We start from the raw sequence: 17,487 nt of genomic DNA on the forward strand, positions 1-17,487 counted from the left end.
CTTCATTTGTTTAATTAGAAAAGTTAATTGACTAATACAAAGAAAAAAGGTCTAAAAGTTAACTTTATGTTACAGTAAGTTATTAATTTCTTTTGTTTTGGATTATACAACAAAGCAATCTTAAAATACAATTTTGATGATAAACATTTTAGGACTTTTTTTTATTTGAAAATAGCATACGAAATGTGATGTATATGACTACATAAAATAGGCAGATATCATAAATATCATCTGTCATATATTTTCAAAGACACGTAAAACATATTATGTGATATATTTGTATAATTTCTATCCCCCATTATTATAAATAAAGACATGGGGCGATACCGAATCGTCAGTTTACAAGTGTGGACTGTGGTCTAGAGGCCAAAAAGTTATTAAAAGAAGTTAGAAGAATAATGTATAGGTTGGAGATGGAGGAAATAGAAATCAGTTTGTGGAAGCAGAGAATATTTATGGAAGGAAGTGAAGAAATAAAAAATTTCATGGTAGAAAGAATTAGTAAAGAGGACGAATATTATAAAATAATTGAGAAATTAGAGGAGGAAATATGTAGAGAAGAAAGAACTAAAAAAGAAGAAGAAAATAGGAAAGAACTTATGGAGGTCATAGCTGAGAATGTTAGAGAAACTGTGAGAAAAGAAATTCAAGAGAAAGATTTAGTTTTAAGGAATACAGTACAAGAAATAAGAAATAATAGGAATTGTTTTAATTGTGGTAAATTTGGCCATATGGCTAGGAACTGCTATGTAGGAAGGAACAATAATCAGGAAAATAATAAAAAGTTTAATAAGTACTTAAATTTAGACGAAAACCAAAGTTGTAGTAGCAGTAATGATAATAAAGAATATAAACCAAGTGGAAAGACAAAACGAGTTAAGTTGAAGGAATGTAATAATAGTGATAGAAGACATAAAGAAAGAATATATGCGAACAATAAAGAGACGAAAAGAAGATTACTGAAGAAGGCATTTACGTTGGAAGATCTCAAAGCGGAATATGAAGAAGTTTTTAAACAAGGAGATGAGGTTATAAGTTATTGTACATTAGAGAAGTGTAAGATAGATACTCCAGAGGGTAAGAAGATAGTCAGAAAGAGACAGACGATCCCACAGGCTTTGATCAAACAGACTGAGGAATATATTAATGATTTAGAAAATAGAAAAATTATAAGAAGATCGTCTTCAGAATGGCGAAACCCAATAAGAGCGATACTTAAACCAAGTGGTGAAGTAAGAGTAGTTAGTAATTTTATAGGGTTGAATGATTTAGTCGAGAAAAACCCGTATGAGCTAACGAATATGAGAGAAATAATAAGAGCTACGCAAGGGTCGATAATATTTACTGTTGTTGATTGCAAAGAAGCATTTTACCATTTTGAAATTGAAGAAAAAGATAAACATAAGACGGCGTTTGAATTTAATAAAAAAGTTTACGAATGGAATAGTATGGTGATGGGATACAAAAATTCCCCACAGATACTACAGAGAACGATGAATATGATTTTTGAAGATTTGCGGGGAAATGGTGTTGAGGTATACATGGACGATATAGTAATACATGCCAACAATAAACGTAAACACGATGAATTAGTAATAGAGGTTATAGAAAGAATTAAGAAAATAAAATGAAATTAAATATTGGGAAAATACAGTTTAGACAAGCGGAAGTAAAATTATTAGGTGTGACGCTGAATGGAATAGACATGACGGCCGACGAAATAAAGAAAAATGAAGCCTTGGAGTATCCGGATCCAAAAACTTTGACGGAATTGAGGAGGTTTCTAGGATTGACTGGATGGTTCAGACCATTTATAAAAGATTATGCCGGGCTGACGTTGAAAATGACAGATAGTTTGAAGAAAAATGGCAATTCGTGGAAATTTACGGAAGAGATGAAAGAGGAATTTACTAAAATGAAAAATGTGTTAAGAAATATGGGAAGACTAAGATTACCGGACTATAATAAGGAGTTCATACTAAGAACAGACGCTAGCAATTTGAGATTGGGTGCGGTGTTACTTCAGAAGAATGAGAATGGGGAATGGGTTGCTATACAATGGGCATCTAAAAAGCTAACACCTACCGAAATAAGATATGGAATATCAGAAAAGGAAATGCTTGCGATATATTGGGGAATTGATAAATTTAAATACGAGTTAAGAGGTAGGAAATTCAAGATAGAAACGGATCACAAAGCACTGGTGGAGATAAGAAATAAACCGTTTTTCAATAATAACAGAATAAATCGTTTAATCGAGAAGATACAGGAATATGATTTTATCGTTGAATATAAAAAACCTGATGAGATGGTGGTAGCAGATGCGTTGAGTCGAATAAATATGGAAGAGGATATTAAAGAAATGAAAAAAAAAAGCGAACAATCAAGCAAACAGAAGGTAAATGGAAAGCACATGTTTCTTCCGAGAATGGAAAGCAATATTGGCAATTTGACTCAGGACGTAAAGTTGAAATACCACCTGAGAATATAAGGAGACAATTAATCCAAGAATATCATGAAAAAGTAGGCCACAGATGCATGACAAGTGTTTATTATGCAATGAGAGAAGAATACTATTGGCCAGGAGTAAAGAAAGAAGTAAACGAGGTTATAAAACAGTGTCAGAAATGTCAGATATATAACAGGAAAAATATGGGTGGTTGTGAATTTGTAGATACGTCGAGATACTTAGAGAAGGTTGCATTAGATTTGATAGACTTTAGAAATGAGAAGAAATATGTTTTAGTTGCTATCGATTATTTTACACGTAGAGTATGGGGAGTAGTTATAAATAACAAGTCAAGTAATAATGTTGTTGGATTTTTGAAAAGATTATGTGAGCAAGGGAAGAAACCAGAAGAAATTATTACAGATAACGGGAAAGAGTTTATTAACGTGGAATTTAGGAAATTTTGTAGAGATCTCGATATAATACACCGACAAGTAAGTATAGAAGCGCATAGAAGTAACGGAAGAGTAGAGCGTGTTATAGGAACTTTGAGAGAAAGTATTTTAAAGTCGGATGCGAAAACTTTTGAAGGTAAAGTGTATAAAAGTATCGATATATATAATCAGAGCTATCATACGGGAATAAAATGTACACCATTAGAAGCGACTAAGATTTAACTGGAGACGTAATGCTTGAAAATAGCCCTATAAGGAAATATTGTAATAGGTTTGGAAAGGGAAAGATCGAAAAATTTAGTAAAGGTCAATTGGTAAGAATAGCTAAACGAGAAAATTTGGCAGGTGTTAATAAGTATGAAAAAGGAAGATTTTTGGATACAGGAAAAATTGTTGAAAAGTGTGGAAAGGATTCTTATATTGTAAAACTTAGTAATGGTAGGCTTGTGAAGAAGAGACATTATGATCTGAAGGGTATGCTTGGGGTAGATGTGAAAATTAGATGAGACTAACCGTCTTGAGGGGGGATGTGATATATTTGTATAATTTCTATCCCCCATTATGATAAATAAAGACATATTATACCGCTAGTAAAGAAGGTTTTACAAACAAATAATTTGTGGTATTACAAATACCACAAATTATTTGCTATTTAATTCAAGTACTAATATACACAATGATTCCAAACCTAACATCTCCTCCTCAAAATGGTTAGTCTTGCATTCTTAATTTCTTTGAGATCATAATGTCTTTTCGAAATAATTTTCCTCCTTGACCGCTATTAACAATAGATCATTTTCAGAAATTTCTTTAATAAAGTCTTCTCTTTCGAATATACTACTATCCTGTTTACTAACATTGCCAAAACCTTCTCTTTTCGTATTCTACTGGCTGACCTTCTGTAAACTTTTCTTTCGCACTTTTTATAAATTTACCTCCATAGTCTTCATCACTTAGTTTTCAACTTTACAATATATTTTTTCCTTTCGTTAACAGCCCTGTAGGTGTACACTGAAGTCTATTATGATACGTCCTATAATATATCAACATCTTAATATTAACTTCAGCCCCATCGTCCTCCCCCCTGCTATAACACGCTTTCCCACATCGTTCTTATCGCCCCTTCAACTGGCCGTTCATCTACGAGCTTCACACTAACCTTCTTATGTTAAATCTGGGTTATCAAATAACAATTTTCAAAGTCTTCACAAAAAAACCTTGAAATTATCGCTTATAATCTATTAATGAAGATCTAGTATTAAACCAATACTCCATTTTACCAATAATCATCTTTGTACTTTTATCTTTATATCACTAACATACCAATACCGAGTAAAGTAGTCAATTTATATCAAAATCACTTTAATAGGTTCGCCAATCTCCATGAAATCAATAACGAGTTTCTCGACTTTATAACTCGATGTAAGATTTTAAAACCACTTTCGTTCTTTCTATTGCCCATCATAATCACCATACATGCTCTAATTTATCATTTCACTTGATATTTTATTTCAGGCCGACAATAAGGCGCAACGGTCTGAGCCCGGACTTTTTTCTCTATAAAGGGGGACTCTTAGAGAGAACGAAAAATAATAAAAATAAAAGCATTTAATTTTAATTAAAAAAAATTGATAATTTCAATGAAAAAGTCTCTGCAACTTTTTATCTTTTTTTATATTGCACATCTTCTTCTCCATTTAAATTCCTCCAAAAAATTTGGTCGGTCTTTCTTTGATTTCTTTTCTAGCTATTATATCACATTTAAGACGTGACCAGACTCCCTTTATTGAGTTTGTGATCTCTGATGCTTTTTTTAAAACCGTCATCGTGGACTAAACGCGATGATTAGAGTTGATGGATTCAACCGCTTCGGGGTAGGATTTGTGCCTATTAGTTTTACAAATAGTATCTTTTTTTATATTTTTTGAAAACACCGAATCATCGTCTGGATAGTGAAGTTAGGCACTATCTCGATTCTCCATTCTAACAATCGCTCGTCTATTGTACCAATCAACCGTGTGCTGTTTTTAACTGTGCCATATCTTTCCGATGGTGGATTGACAAATTTCCCTTTTACTATAACCTTTTCATCGTTTTGTGTCACTTCTTCAACTTCTATTTTTTTAGTGCTTGTTGTTTTATTTTTTAGTGCTTGTTGTTTTATTTTCAATGCTTCGTATATATTTTTTTAAGCCTTGAAGACACTGAAAGCTGTCATACGGGAATTTTTGTTTAAGTTCTGTGTAGACTGCGTTTCAGTAAATAAATACAGAATATACAAATAATTATTTATAGATATTCGAGGACTAAAAAATGAAGTTTAATCAAAAACTCCCATTGATGTTCCACATCCTGTCTTTTCCTATACTTAAAAAGGTGGCAGTCTATGTACAAATCATCCGGAGTTAATGCCATTATACCAGGAAAGTACATACATTCTATGGGTGTTTTTAGTAGATTTTCATCCCCTAGCCAACATATTGCCTCATGTGGGTCTTGGAAGTTTTTTGACCTACTGTCAAGAGGCTCTAGACATAACATAAGGGTAGAATATTTTGAAAAAAATCATCTAAAAAACAAAAAAGTTTATAGCTCAAAAATTGTTAATCCAAATGAAATTTATTCAATTCTGTTAAATTTAGATTCTTGGGGATATGAGAGTAAAAACATTTCCCCACTTTACGGTCTGTGCCCGGATTCAGTACGTAAAAATAGGGAAGGTCCGGGCTCGCCTGTTGCGCCGACAATAATAATATTTCTTTAGCTTATAAAATGTTCCTTTTAACCCCCTGTCGTTAAACCCATAATTTATTCCTTTACAATTTTGATCTCTCTTGCATTTTTTGAATTTCCATTTGTAACCAATTATCAAATTCCAAATACTCCTTATTATCTCTGATCACTGTATGTTTTTCAATTTTCCCTTTCATTTATGGCGTAGCTTGTTCTTTAATTATAAATTCATTTTTATCTTCGTTATCTTGATATTGTCTACTAAAAGCATCCGCATTTGACATTAATTCTTCTTTTAACTTACGTTGGAAACATACTCCTGGATCCTTTCTGACGTAATCCAGAGGAGCTACCTCTGGATAAATAATGTTCTAAAAAATTAATAGTTTTATTATTGGTTTTATAGCCTTGTTGGGCATCTGCATTGGGAGTCTGGTCCCTGGCTTTAGAGCCCTTCCTTGGTCTTGCGTTCCAAGGGAATTGTTCGTTATTCTTTTTATTCATCCGGTAGGGGTCAGGGCAAAAAAGAAATAAATATTTGATTTTTGGAATGGACCGGTCGAATGGTCTATTTTCCAAAAAGGGTAATTTGATTAATTTTAAATAATTAATTTGTGGTATTTGTAATACCACACTTTCAATTTATTTGTTTTCTTTGTTAATATTTAAGAAGGGTTGTTCCTGATTTCGTCTGCGGCTTTATGGTCTGTCATTTGAGAATTTCCTTCCTCTCAATTCGTATGAAAACTTTTCTATGCGCCATACAACCGCTAACATCTCCTTTTCCATTATTGCATATCTTCTATTATTGTGTCGATTTTTTCGAGGCACATTGTAGGCATCCACATCCATATTTATTCTTCTGATAAAGCACTTTAAGGAATCATTTGACATTTTCTTACATCTTTTGCACTTTTAGATGTTCTTGTAAAACATTTTACCTTAGTAAATATTATCTTTGCCTCCGATGGTTTTAAAAACCTGCAAATTATTCAACTTTAATTCTAAATGTAAGCTCTAATTTTCTCTTTCCAAATTATATTTGATCTTTCACACTCTTTAACACATGTTCATTCATCTTACTAACATAATAAAACTTCTTTTTTTTTGTTATATTAAAATTGCTCCTCATATCCTTTCTGTCTATGCAATTCCTGGAAATATAGTCTTTATTTATCCCGTAGAACTTTTTCAAACACTTGTTTTTCTTCAACCCTTAATTTTAATACAATACTGACCCGCTTTTGTGACAGTTTTTCTTTAACATCCAAACGAAATTTACTCTTATTTATAATTTCGGTGTTTCATATTTATTTTACAATTTCATTTCGATACATACAACTTTTTGCTTCATATCTCATCTTACCACATACAAAATACTACTTTTATTCGCTTCTTTTATAACAATGATTATCCGGAGCTGCTAACATCATGGCCTGTTATCTATTAATTTCATTTATTAGATCTTTTAACATTCCCCCAACTGACTCTTTAACTCTTTTCTTCCCTATTTATTCTTTCTCATCTTCTTCTTAAACTATATTTCCGATTTTCTATATAATTTCATTCCCATTTTTTATTTTCTTAACAGATCCTGCAGTTCGATACTTGCTTGTCAGAATCCCTGCTTCAAAGACTTTCCTTCCACTTCTTCCTCCATTCTAGTCATCACTCCTATTCTTTTGGCCCTTTTTTAGGTTCTGGCTCGCTGCCACGAGTCTCACTTGTCGTCCCACTCCTTTTGTGTTCGCCATGTTAGTACTTAATTCATTTGGGTTTAAACCCAACATATAATATGACTTTAGATTTTATTTCATAAATAGAAAAGTATTAATACATGTCAAATAATATTAATATCTTTTCTTATTATCTTAAATATCTTTTCCTTCAATATATGAACTTTGAAATTAAAAACTAGATCGGATTTGTTCTTTATTATTCCTCAAATAATTTTTTTAGTAAAATAAATTTTTTATATTATGATACGAAGCATAAAAGTATTTTTTAATAAATATGTATCTAAATTTTTAAATAAATCTTTTATAAGTTTATTTTACTTCAACAAGAAAAGAACCCGTAGTAAACCTAGGTCCTACGAAATTTATTTCTGATTTGATTGTTTTTTATAAAAAACAAAAATTTTAGGAAAAAACGGCTTCCAATTCAGAAGACAATTCTTAAAATTCAAACACAAAGACATACTCATTTTTCAATATTGCTAAATTTCTATTTTTATATCTAATCAACATTTTAATTTAAGTTCGACAAGTCTGCCAACCATTTGACAAAATTTGTTATTTATAAATAAGGTTGAAAAGGTGTATTAAAAAACTTTTTATGCAAGGCCGACCTCACTTTTTTACATAAAAAACGATATGGCCGAAAAAAATTAAAATTATCTTTTCACGATAAAAACTATAAACAAGCTCTAAAACATGCTAATATTAACATCAACAAAAAAGTACTCTTGTTAATCTGAAGAATAAAATTATAATTAAGACTTAAGACGTTATAACGATTTTTGCGAACATTTACAACCTCTTGGATGTGAAAATAAGACTAAAAATCAAGTAATGAAATATGGTACATTTCTGTCCGACAAGTTTAATCAATAAATTTGAACAATAAGAGCAAATCTATAAAAAATACCAACAGCAAAATACAATAAAAATTAATACTTTGTAATTTAAACGAATTCAAAGGAAATTTTAAAGAGAAATGGAGTTGTTTTGAATGACAAACACAAAATGACAGATTAAATAGTATAGAAACATCTTATTTAAAAAAAAAAAAGCATAAGTTTATCTATTTAAAGGATATTTTAATGTAAATCACATCAAAACAATGAAACGATAATATTGTCCTATAATCATGTCCTATCAATGATAACATATAAGAATTTTAATATCTTTTAGCCATAAGAATTATTATAAACACATTTACATAATGTGTTGAACATAATTAGTTCCATAATTTCGGAAGAGCTGTATTTTATGCATAAACCTATATATTAAACTGATTCTATCCAAATCTTAATTCAAATTTTTTTTTGATACTTTGACCGAACAAATATTCTTATAATTAAAATGATAAGCAAATAAAAATACCAAGGTTAAAATTGATATGTTTGAATATATCCTAAAAACATCATATAAAAAATAAAAAGAAAATACTAAACGATATTTATTGTGGCGCGCGAGCGTTGACCCCCTAAAAAACGTAAAAAAAATAAGAAATAAAAAGAACACAAAAAAATTTTAAAATTGAATTTTAATTATAGTTTTTTAAGCCTTGACATAGGGAAAATTTGAGTTCCTTCTTCAGTTTCACATTTCACTCTGTTGTTTGAGAGAATTTCTATAATCTTAACTTCTTTAGAAAAAAATGAAGATAGTTTTAGTTTTTTTTGTTTTGATATTATTATCAAAATCTTTACCTACAGCGACTTTGTCCAATTTTAAAAGTATATTTTGAGATATGAACCAATGAATGACGATCCACTCTTGCAAGGTAATTTATATCAACTGAACCAGTTTCAGTTTGTTCTTTAAAAACACTATTCGACAAATCTCTTTTATTTACTGTCTCTAGTATAAACTCAAATTCTTTTAAGCTATCATCTGAAGACTCGTTCTCATCTTGCGTATAAACAGAATTAAATCCTGGTATTTTTAAGAATAAATTAAAAGGAACCTGCTTTGTCGCACTATGTTTGGCCAAATTGTAGTTGTAAGCTACTTTATTTAGATGTTTCAGCCATTCCTTTTCTTCTTCAGTTTTAGAATTGTCAACTGCTAACAAACTTTATTTAAATACATGTTTTTGTATTGTTCGCGTTAAAGTTTGATTAAACCATTCTATTTGCCCGTTTGATTGTGGGTGACGGGCCTACTATGTTTTTGAACAATAAAAAAGTCTGAACAAAGTTTCCTTATATGGGAATTGCAGAATTACTTTCTATTATCGCTTTGAAGGATCTTGGGTGGACCTGTCATATTGTAAAATAAAAATTTAATTTTTTTTAGTAACCTCGTCACCCGCTTTACTTTTCAATGGAAAGGCCCAGGCAAACTTAGAATACACATATATTATTGTTAAAATCCAACAATACCATCGTTAAACCTTTTATAGCGTGTCATATCGATTAAATCGATCATAAATCGTTCCACCGGTTTAGAGGCCGTAATATGTACTTGCCGCTCTAAATTTTTTAACGGTTGTGATTGTCCACATGTGATGCATTCGGAAACGATTTTTCTTATAATGTCCCTAGGAATTTTTAAAAAAACCTTATTGCATGATGCTTCGAATCGGTTAACGCCCCTGTGATGAAGCTGATGGAAGGCTCTACATTCCACTTAGATGGCCTCAAGCTGTTCACTATGAAAAACCTTGAGGTGGTTCTCATTAGCCTCGTCCCTTAAATATAGCGCCCCATCTATAAGAAGGTAATTACCAGCTTTTTGTTTCAACCGTTTTTTTGTTGCTTTTCTAAAACAACGTCATTGTCCCTGCCTAGTAAAACTAATTTTAAATTACTGTATTCACTAGCATTTCTAAGAGGAAGAATCATTTTTAAGAGGATAAAAAAAATCTTTTTATTTATCAATTGTCATTATGTAAGTATTTTTGTATTTTTTATTTTTTTTAATTTAGTATGCCATGGTCGAGTGGTATGCTTGCTTGATTTTTTCACGTGGGCCGCGGGTTCGAATCCAGTTTAATGCGTTTATTTTTTTAAAAAAGATTTAACTTAGACAGGGCTTTTTAAAGGAGGGGTCAATGCCTGGCGGGATTGAAGTTTCATTGAGGATCAATGCTTGCACAAGCTGGAAATCCTAGGGGTCAACGCTCGCGCGCCACAATAATTATACAGCCCCAACAAAGATTGTAATTTCTTCTTACTTTTAGGAATTGGTAACTGTTGAATGCTCCTAACTCTTTCTTCGTCCACACTTATTCCCTCTTTTGCTAGAACAAGAGCTAAAATTTTTAATTCGGTCTTATTAAATTTGCATTTCTCCTTATTAAGTTTAAGCCCTACGACTTGAGCTTTTCTAATACCATTTTAACATCTCTCTTGTGATCTTCTTGTGTTTTACTATAAATTAATATATCATCCATACATACTACCACAAACTTAAACAAAAATTCCCTCAATATGTTATTCATCACCCGCTGAAATGTAGCTGGACCATTTCAAGTCCAAATGTCATTTTAGTAAATTCAAATAACCCTTCTCTACAGGCGAAGACTGTTTTTTCTATATTACATGGCACCATATCAATTTGATGATATCCCGATTCAGCGTTCAATTTTGTAAAGAACGTAGCACCTTCTAATGCATTTATGAATTCTTCTACTCGAGGCGTTGGATATGCGTCTCTAATCATCGCATCAATTAACCTTCGATAATCCACACATAATCTGTGGTCTCCATTATTTTTGGGACTATAATTTTTGTTGCTTCTTTATAAGCTTACACTAGATCTAATTATTCCACGTTTCAGATATTTTTTCACTATTTAAGACGCAATATCCTCTTTTGCTTCCATTACTTATACAACCTAGATAGTATTGAGTTATCATCCTTTGTGATAATTTTATGATATCCTTTGGCTTTCCCTTTGCCAAAAGTCCCGATCTAATTTCCATTTTGTTATTTCCAAATTTTAAATTTATCTTATACATGTCGAGTAACCCTTGTTCTATAATGCAGGGAGTTGATATCCCTAGTAATAATAAATTTATCTTCAAATATCATTCCGTTAATTTTTATTTTAATTAATGTTTCTTCAATGGTCCTTATTTTCGATTCATTGGGTGCCTAAGTTGTTGCTTAGAACGATTAACAACGGTTTTATTTAGCAAAAGCTAAGGTCTTATTAGATTTATATCAGCACCAGTATCTATGAGCACTTTAAATTATATTTCCGAATCATTTAGTGACGCTTCTTTGAGCGTAGTCCTAGTATCCTTAAACTTTGCAAAAGGGTAATTATAAATAAATTCATCTACATCCACCCTTTTATTTTCATCTTACTCTTGACTTTTTTTGACTTTGCTAATATCTCTACAGTAGCTATTAAATTTACATCGTGCTACTATATGGCCTTTCTTTCCGCAAATAAAACATCTATTTTCCTTCTTCCTTTTGGAAGTCCAATTCTTTCTATAGTCGTTATTGTAGCTAATCGCTTTTACATCCACATAACCTCCATGCGAAATTTCAGTATAACGTGTATCATCCACTTCCATAACATTCCTGGAGGACTATATAAGTACTTCAAGATAACATGTCTTCTTGTTTATTAATATCGAATTTGCTAATTGGTTTAGAATTCCTTTTAGCACAAAGGAGATCAATACGCCTTCCGGAACATTATCCCTGCGCGCCAATCCAGCCATCTTGTCTAGATAGTTGATGGCCGATCCGCCATGATATTGAAGGGCGGACAGTTTATCTATACTCACTTTCATCGCCATGGGACCAACAAATCTTTCTCGAAACAGAAATTTCAATCTTTCCAGTGAAATACCAATTGGCTGCGCTATTAACCAATCCCACGCCTCTTCCTTTATCGATATTCTGAGCAAAAGTGTAAGTTTACTCTCACTGTGTTCCATCAGCCTCCCCACATCCTGCAAGTCCTCCAAGAACTGCAGTATATCATCCTTCTCTTCATTTCTAAAAATGAGAAAGTTCCTGACGTTGTCGCCAAATTTTTGGGATGAAAACATGGGTTTAATTATTATAAAATATTTAAAAAAGCACAGCGTCAAATATATCAAAACAATGACACGATATATTTGACATGTGTAGCACTTCCTACACTATAGACAATAGAAAATCAAATAGTTTATAGAAATTATTAGAAAAAATTTTATACTACATGGAATCGAGTTTTATAGTAACTAATTTAAATTTTTTTGTTATTATAAAAGCTATTTTCTTACGCGTAAAACTATTATATAATCTAAGAGTTTGTTAAAAAATCAACAAATTTATGTGTTAATATTTTTGAGGGAAAGTGTTAGTTAGAATAAAAAACTCCAGGATCGCTCCAAAACAAAGACCTTAAAAACTTTTTTTTAAAAGATTTACGTAGATATAAAATTTGAAGATGTTTTATTCATTCCTTTTTTCCGCTTCGACTTTTCAAAAAAGAAGCTTTTAAAATAATAGTTTATTGGCTAGAGTAAACATTTAAGACTCTTATAATATTAAGAAATGCATTGTAGACTTTTTTCATAATAAATCATTTGTGTCTTATGCTAAAAAAATTCCGTTCCTTTTTGGTTTGTGGTATTTGTTACCAAATTACAAAATAGAATCATAGCGATTTTTACCACAAAAAGATTCTTTTTTGTCTAGAAACTTATTATATTGACGCAATTATTTATTGAAGAGCGTAAAATTTTCCGTGATCTATTTTATTTCTATATATTACATTGACAAAATACTCTTGGAAATTTACTCTAAGTATTATAGCAAGTGAGATGGTATAATTAAAGTTTTTATTAGTTATATGTAACAGCAATCCATTTCAAATATTCAAATTGCATTATAAAAGTAAATTAACTACAGAGATAAATTTATGTGTACTAAATGTGTAAGTTTGCCAATTGAAGTAAATACTTTAAACCATTGTTTTATATATAAAAAAGCAGTATTTTTGATTCTTTTTATTTGAATGCAAGATACTATAATATAAAACTGATCGCAATATATTAATTCCCTGATATTGAATCACGGACAGAAGCTTTTATTAGGTATATATATATATATAAGACGTTATAGTGGTTTTTTAAACAAACTACTAATATATTCGGCATCTCTCAACACTCTACGTAATATTTAGAAAATTAGAAAACCATAAAGAACTGTGGCAATGTCTTATGGGTTTATGGATAATAGAAATAAGATTATAAGAAAATATTATGGTCGATGAAAAAAAAATAATACTTTTTGAGGATTCTTCAAAATTATCTGGAAAAAATCAAAGTTAATACTGACTTTCAAATCATACGTAATTTTAAAAAATTTGTGTTTATCGTTTTTTATATAGATTGTCAAAAGGTTTATAATAATGTAATTGAATTCTACTATAAACTTACTTTTATGTTTTTAAGTTTAAAAATAGATAAACTTAGTAGAAAAATATTATTGGAATTTTGTTGTTACGTCGTGTGTTATAAGTGATTTAAAAGGAGGGTTGGTAGACAATATATTATCGTAATAGGAGTAAAGGACACAAAATCCATTTTCAAAAATATCATATGGATATATGGCAACAAGTTTATCTTGGCTAAAACCACTAGAATTTTATATTTAAAATATGATTTTTGGCATTATTTTTTTATAAGGGAGCTAGATCAAAAGTATATAAGACGATGTTTAAACAATGCACAAAGACTAAAAATTTTGACCTAGGTGTATTAAATTTTTTGCATTATCAATTTGAAAAAAATCGATTTATTAATATAAAGAACAAATTTAGTTTCTACAATTAAAAACAACATTAAAATGCTTTAAAATGAACACTTTCTATAACTAACGAGAGGAAATTAACAAATAAAATTTATATATCAAAAGTAGCCTGACAATTTTGTTACCTGATAATCCTTAATTATGATGAGTTTCAATATATCATTTAAAAACTCCTTTTTAATATACAAAATAAAAATTTATTTTTGGGGCATGAAATCAGTCAAAAACATTTTAAAATATGAAAATCTTATTCATGAAGTGAAAAATAAAGATGAAAAAATTCATACTAAGTACGCTACTATAATCAATGGATTATCTGCTTCAATAGAATCTGGGAAACTTACTGCGGTTATGGGAGCCAGTGGTTGTGGTAAAACACATTTGTTTGAATTGCTTATAGGGAATTTACCAGCTGACTGTAAGACATCAGGGAAAATAACCTACAACGAACAAGAAAGAGATGAGAAAAATTGGGTTAAACAGATAGCATTTCTTCCTCAGGATGATATATATTATCCTGATTTGACCACTTATGAATCAATTATGTACAACCTCTCATTTAATTCGAATACCTATAAGGAAAATGTTAAGATAGCAAACGAAGCTATTGAAAGCGCATGCATTTCTAACAAAAAAGATGCTCCGATAAAAACCTTGTCTGGTGGTGAAAGGAAAAGAGCCATGATAGCTATTACAATGGCAAACAATCCTGAGATTTTAATATTAGATGAACCAACAACTGGTCTTGATTCTCATAGTGCATTGAAAATTGTTGAGAGTCTAAAAAAATATGCAGTTGATAATAATAAAATAGTTATAATGACAGTGCATCAACCAGGAGATGGTATGTTCAGTTTATTCGATGATTTATTATTTTTGACTAGAGGTGGAATGTTTTATTCTGGACCAGCTAATGAAATTAATAGATTCTTAGAATCAAATAATATTATTCCACCATCAAACATGTCACATTCAGAAGTGCTTTTCATTTTACATTCAGATCCCGAAGAATCTGAATTTGCAAGAAAACATGAAAGTGTTGTTAAGGACATCGTTTATAGAAATGCAGTAAAAAATCAATTGCCAGAACCCAAAGTATGTAATAACAAAAAAATGTTTTTTTTTGATATAAACTTTAGACATGCTCTAATATTGGTAAAACATAATTTTAAATTAATGCTGAAAAGTCCGGATAGATTGAAGAATTTTATTTTATTTTTTTTACTAAGTTTTTTGTCTTATGTACGGATTATTTTAAGAAAATTTATGAATAAACCTGAAAAAATAGTTAATGTTTTTGAACTTCTGAGAAAAGCAAATTTAGATTTTTCCGAAAAGTTTGCCTTATCGTACGCATTGTTTACAAATGAGTTTATGTTTCAAATTGCTTTATGGACTACATATTTTAGTATAAACATGCAAGATGAAGTTATTTTGAAAATGGAATTGTTCACTAAAAAATATTCTGCAATGACATATTATTTGTATAACTTTTCACAGAAGTTTTTGTGTTCCTACATTTTAATTACAATTGGATATTTACTTATGTTTATTATTGATTTTAATTCTGGTTATCCAAAAGAAATTATGTATTTGTTATACCTTATTATAATACTATCATTATTTTTAACTATCTCAGTGAATTTATTGCTATCTTCGATTCCTTTAGGCAAAAAGATATCAAATTTGATGATCTTATGTAATACACTTGGAATATGGAATATGGAATATGCATACATTAGTAATTAATTGGTATAAGGATTCTATGGATCGTATCTGGGGCAAATTACCTTATTTATTGGAATTTCTATTGCTTTTCCCAAATTATTGTTTAGACGTTTACTTAATGACTAGAATGCGAATTATCCGTAGAAATACAAAATCAGACATTTTTTTCAAGTTTATTGAACTAATGAAAGGCTATGAATCGAAAAACAGAGAAACTTATGTAGAAGACTCTCCAATACTGAGAACCAGAAATAAATCTGCATACTTTGGATATTTAATACCCAATGAATACGGGAAAGACCCCAAGTTTGCTCTGTCTTTGGTTTCTTTTAATTTAAGACTTAATTCTTTTTTATATATTATTCCAGCTAGTCTTTCTATCTGCGTAGTGTTAACATTGTTTATGATATGGTTAAGTAAAGTTCCTAACATCAGACTCACACTTATGAACTAAAATAAAATAGATCATTAGTTTTTACATTTATAAGATTAATTATTATATCATTTTAGACCTAAAAGAGTGTAAACATTTTTAACAGATGATAGAAATTATTTTTACTTACAGATAATCAAATTACGATGTCAATTATTAGATTCCAATTATAACTTATCTTAAAATAATTTTTTTTAGTCTATTTTTGTTGTTTGAAATAATGTATAAAACACAAATCAACTAATACACTAAGTTCAATATTGATCTATTATTATACCCATTTTACTATTATTTAAAATAAATTAATAAATTGAAAAATATAAAGCTGAATTTATAATTAATAATAGAATTTGTTTGTTTGACAGATTACTCTGTTTTTACGGTTATTTTTAACGTATGACAAACTTATGTTGTAAATTCTTGTCCATGAACAAAATATGTAAAATATTCGAATGGGTTGTTTGCACAAGAAGTGCATAAAAAATTATTTTTTATCAAAAAGTGATTTTAATTTATAAAACTATCGTATTTGTGATATAAAGCGTAAATTTTATCTTTTTACGTTTTTTATTGTAATTTTATTGACTCAAACATTTACTTTGTAGTTAATTACAATTATTGAACTAAAATATGATTTTGTTTGTATTGTATTTCCACATAAAGTTATTTAAGAACTGTCTTAAAATTTCAGAATTATTTTTTTCATCTTTACATTCTTAATAATGGTCTCCTTATTTACAAATGTTCAAAATTTACTTTTTTAGGTTAGCGTCTCCCAATTTGCATTTATATTTCTTTTGCTTTTTTTCGTAATTTAAATTTAACTAATAGAACAATTATTTGTTAATTTCATAACTTTAGTACAGCAATATCTGGGGTCGACGACTATGTCAGGAAAAAAAGCTATTTAAGAATAAAAAAACTTTAATTTGGTTTATCGCAAGTAATATGTATATTTTTTCAAATACAAATTTATTCTATTAAACAAATGAGTAGCAAGGGCCAGAACGAAGTTTACAAAAATTGACCCTTCCTCAATGAGTTAAGAAGTTGATACAATTTCAAAAATATTGTATTAGTAATAAAAAGCGTTCTATTTATCAAAATCAATTTTATGCCTAATATATCTCAAACACCCAATTTGGAGGTTCTCTTTTTGTATAGCCTTATATTAATATTTTATAAGATAAATATAAAT

The 17,487-nt window shown here is 29.7% G+C and overlaps 2 protein-coding genes across 2 annotated transcripts; both read left to right on the forward strand.

Moving 5' to 3' along the window:
• Nucleotides 1-14,338: 14,338 nt before the first annotated feature.
• VNE69_09052 (ABC transporter) lies at nt 14,339-15,877 on the forward strand (the record flags this gene model as incomplete). The annotated part of the gene is made up of 1 exon (XM_065474570.1): nt 14,339-15,877. The coding sequence occupies one exon, from the start codon at nt 14,339-14,341 to the stop codon at nt 15,875-15,877; it is 1,539 nt and encodes a 512-aa protein (XP_065330642.1).
• A 16-nt stretch (nt 15,878-15,893) lies between these two features.
• VNE69_09053 (uncharacterized protein) lies at nt 15,894-16,310 on the forward strand (the record flags this gene model as incomplete). Its single annotated transcript, XM_065474571.1, has 1 exon — nt 15,894-16,310. One exon carries the CDS (start codon nt 15,894-15,896, stop codon nt 16,308-16,310), a length of 417 nt encoding a protein of 138 aa, XP_065330643.1.
• Between the last annotated feature and the right edge of the window lie 1,177 nt (nt 16,311-17,487).

The sequence above is a fragment of the Vairimorpha necatrix genome, chromosome 9, assembly GCF_036630325.1.
Source record: "Vairimorpha necatrix chromosome 9, complete sequence".
NCBI classification, from domain to species: Eukaryota; Fungi; Microsporidia; family Nosematidae; genus Vairimorpha; species Vairimorpha necatrix.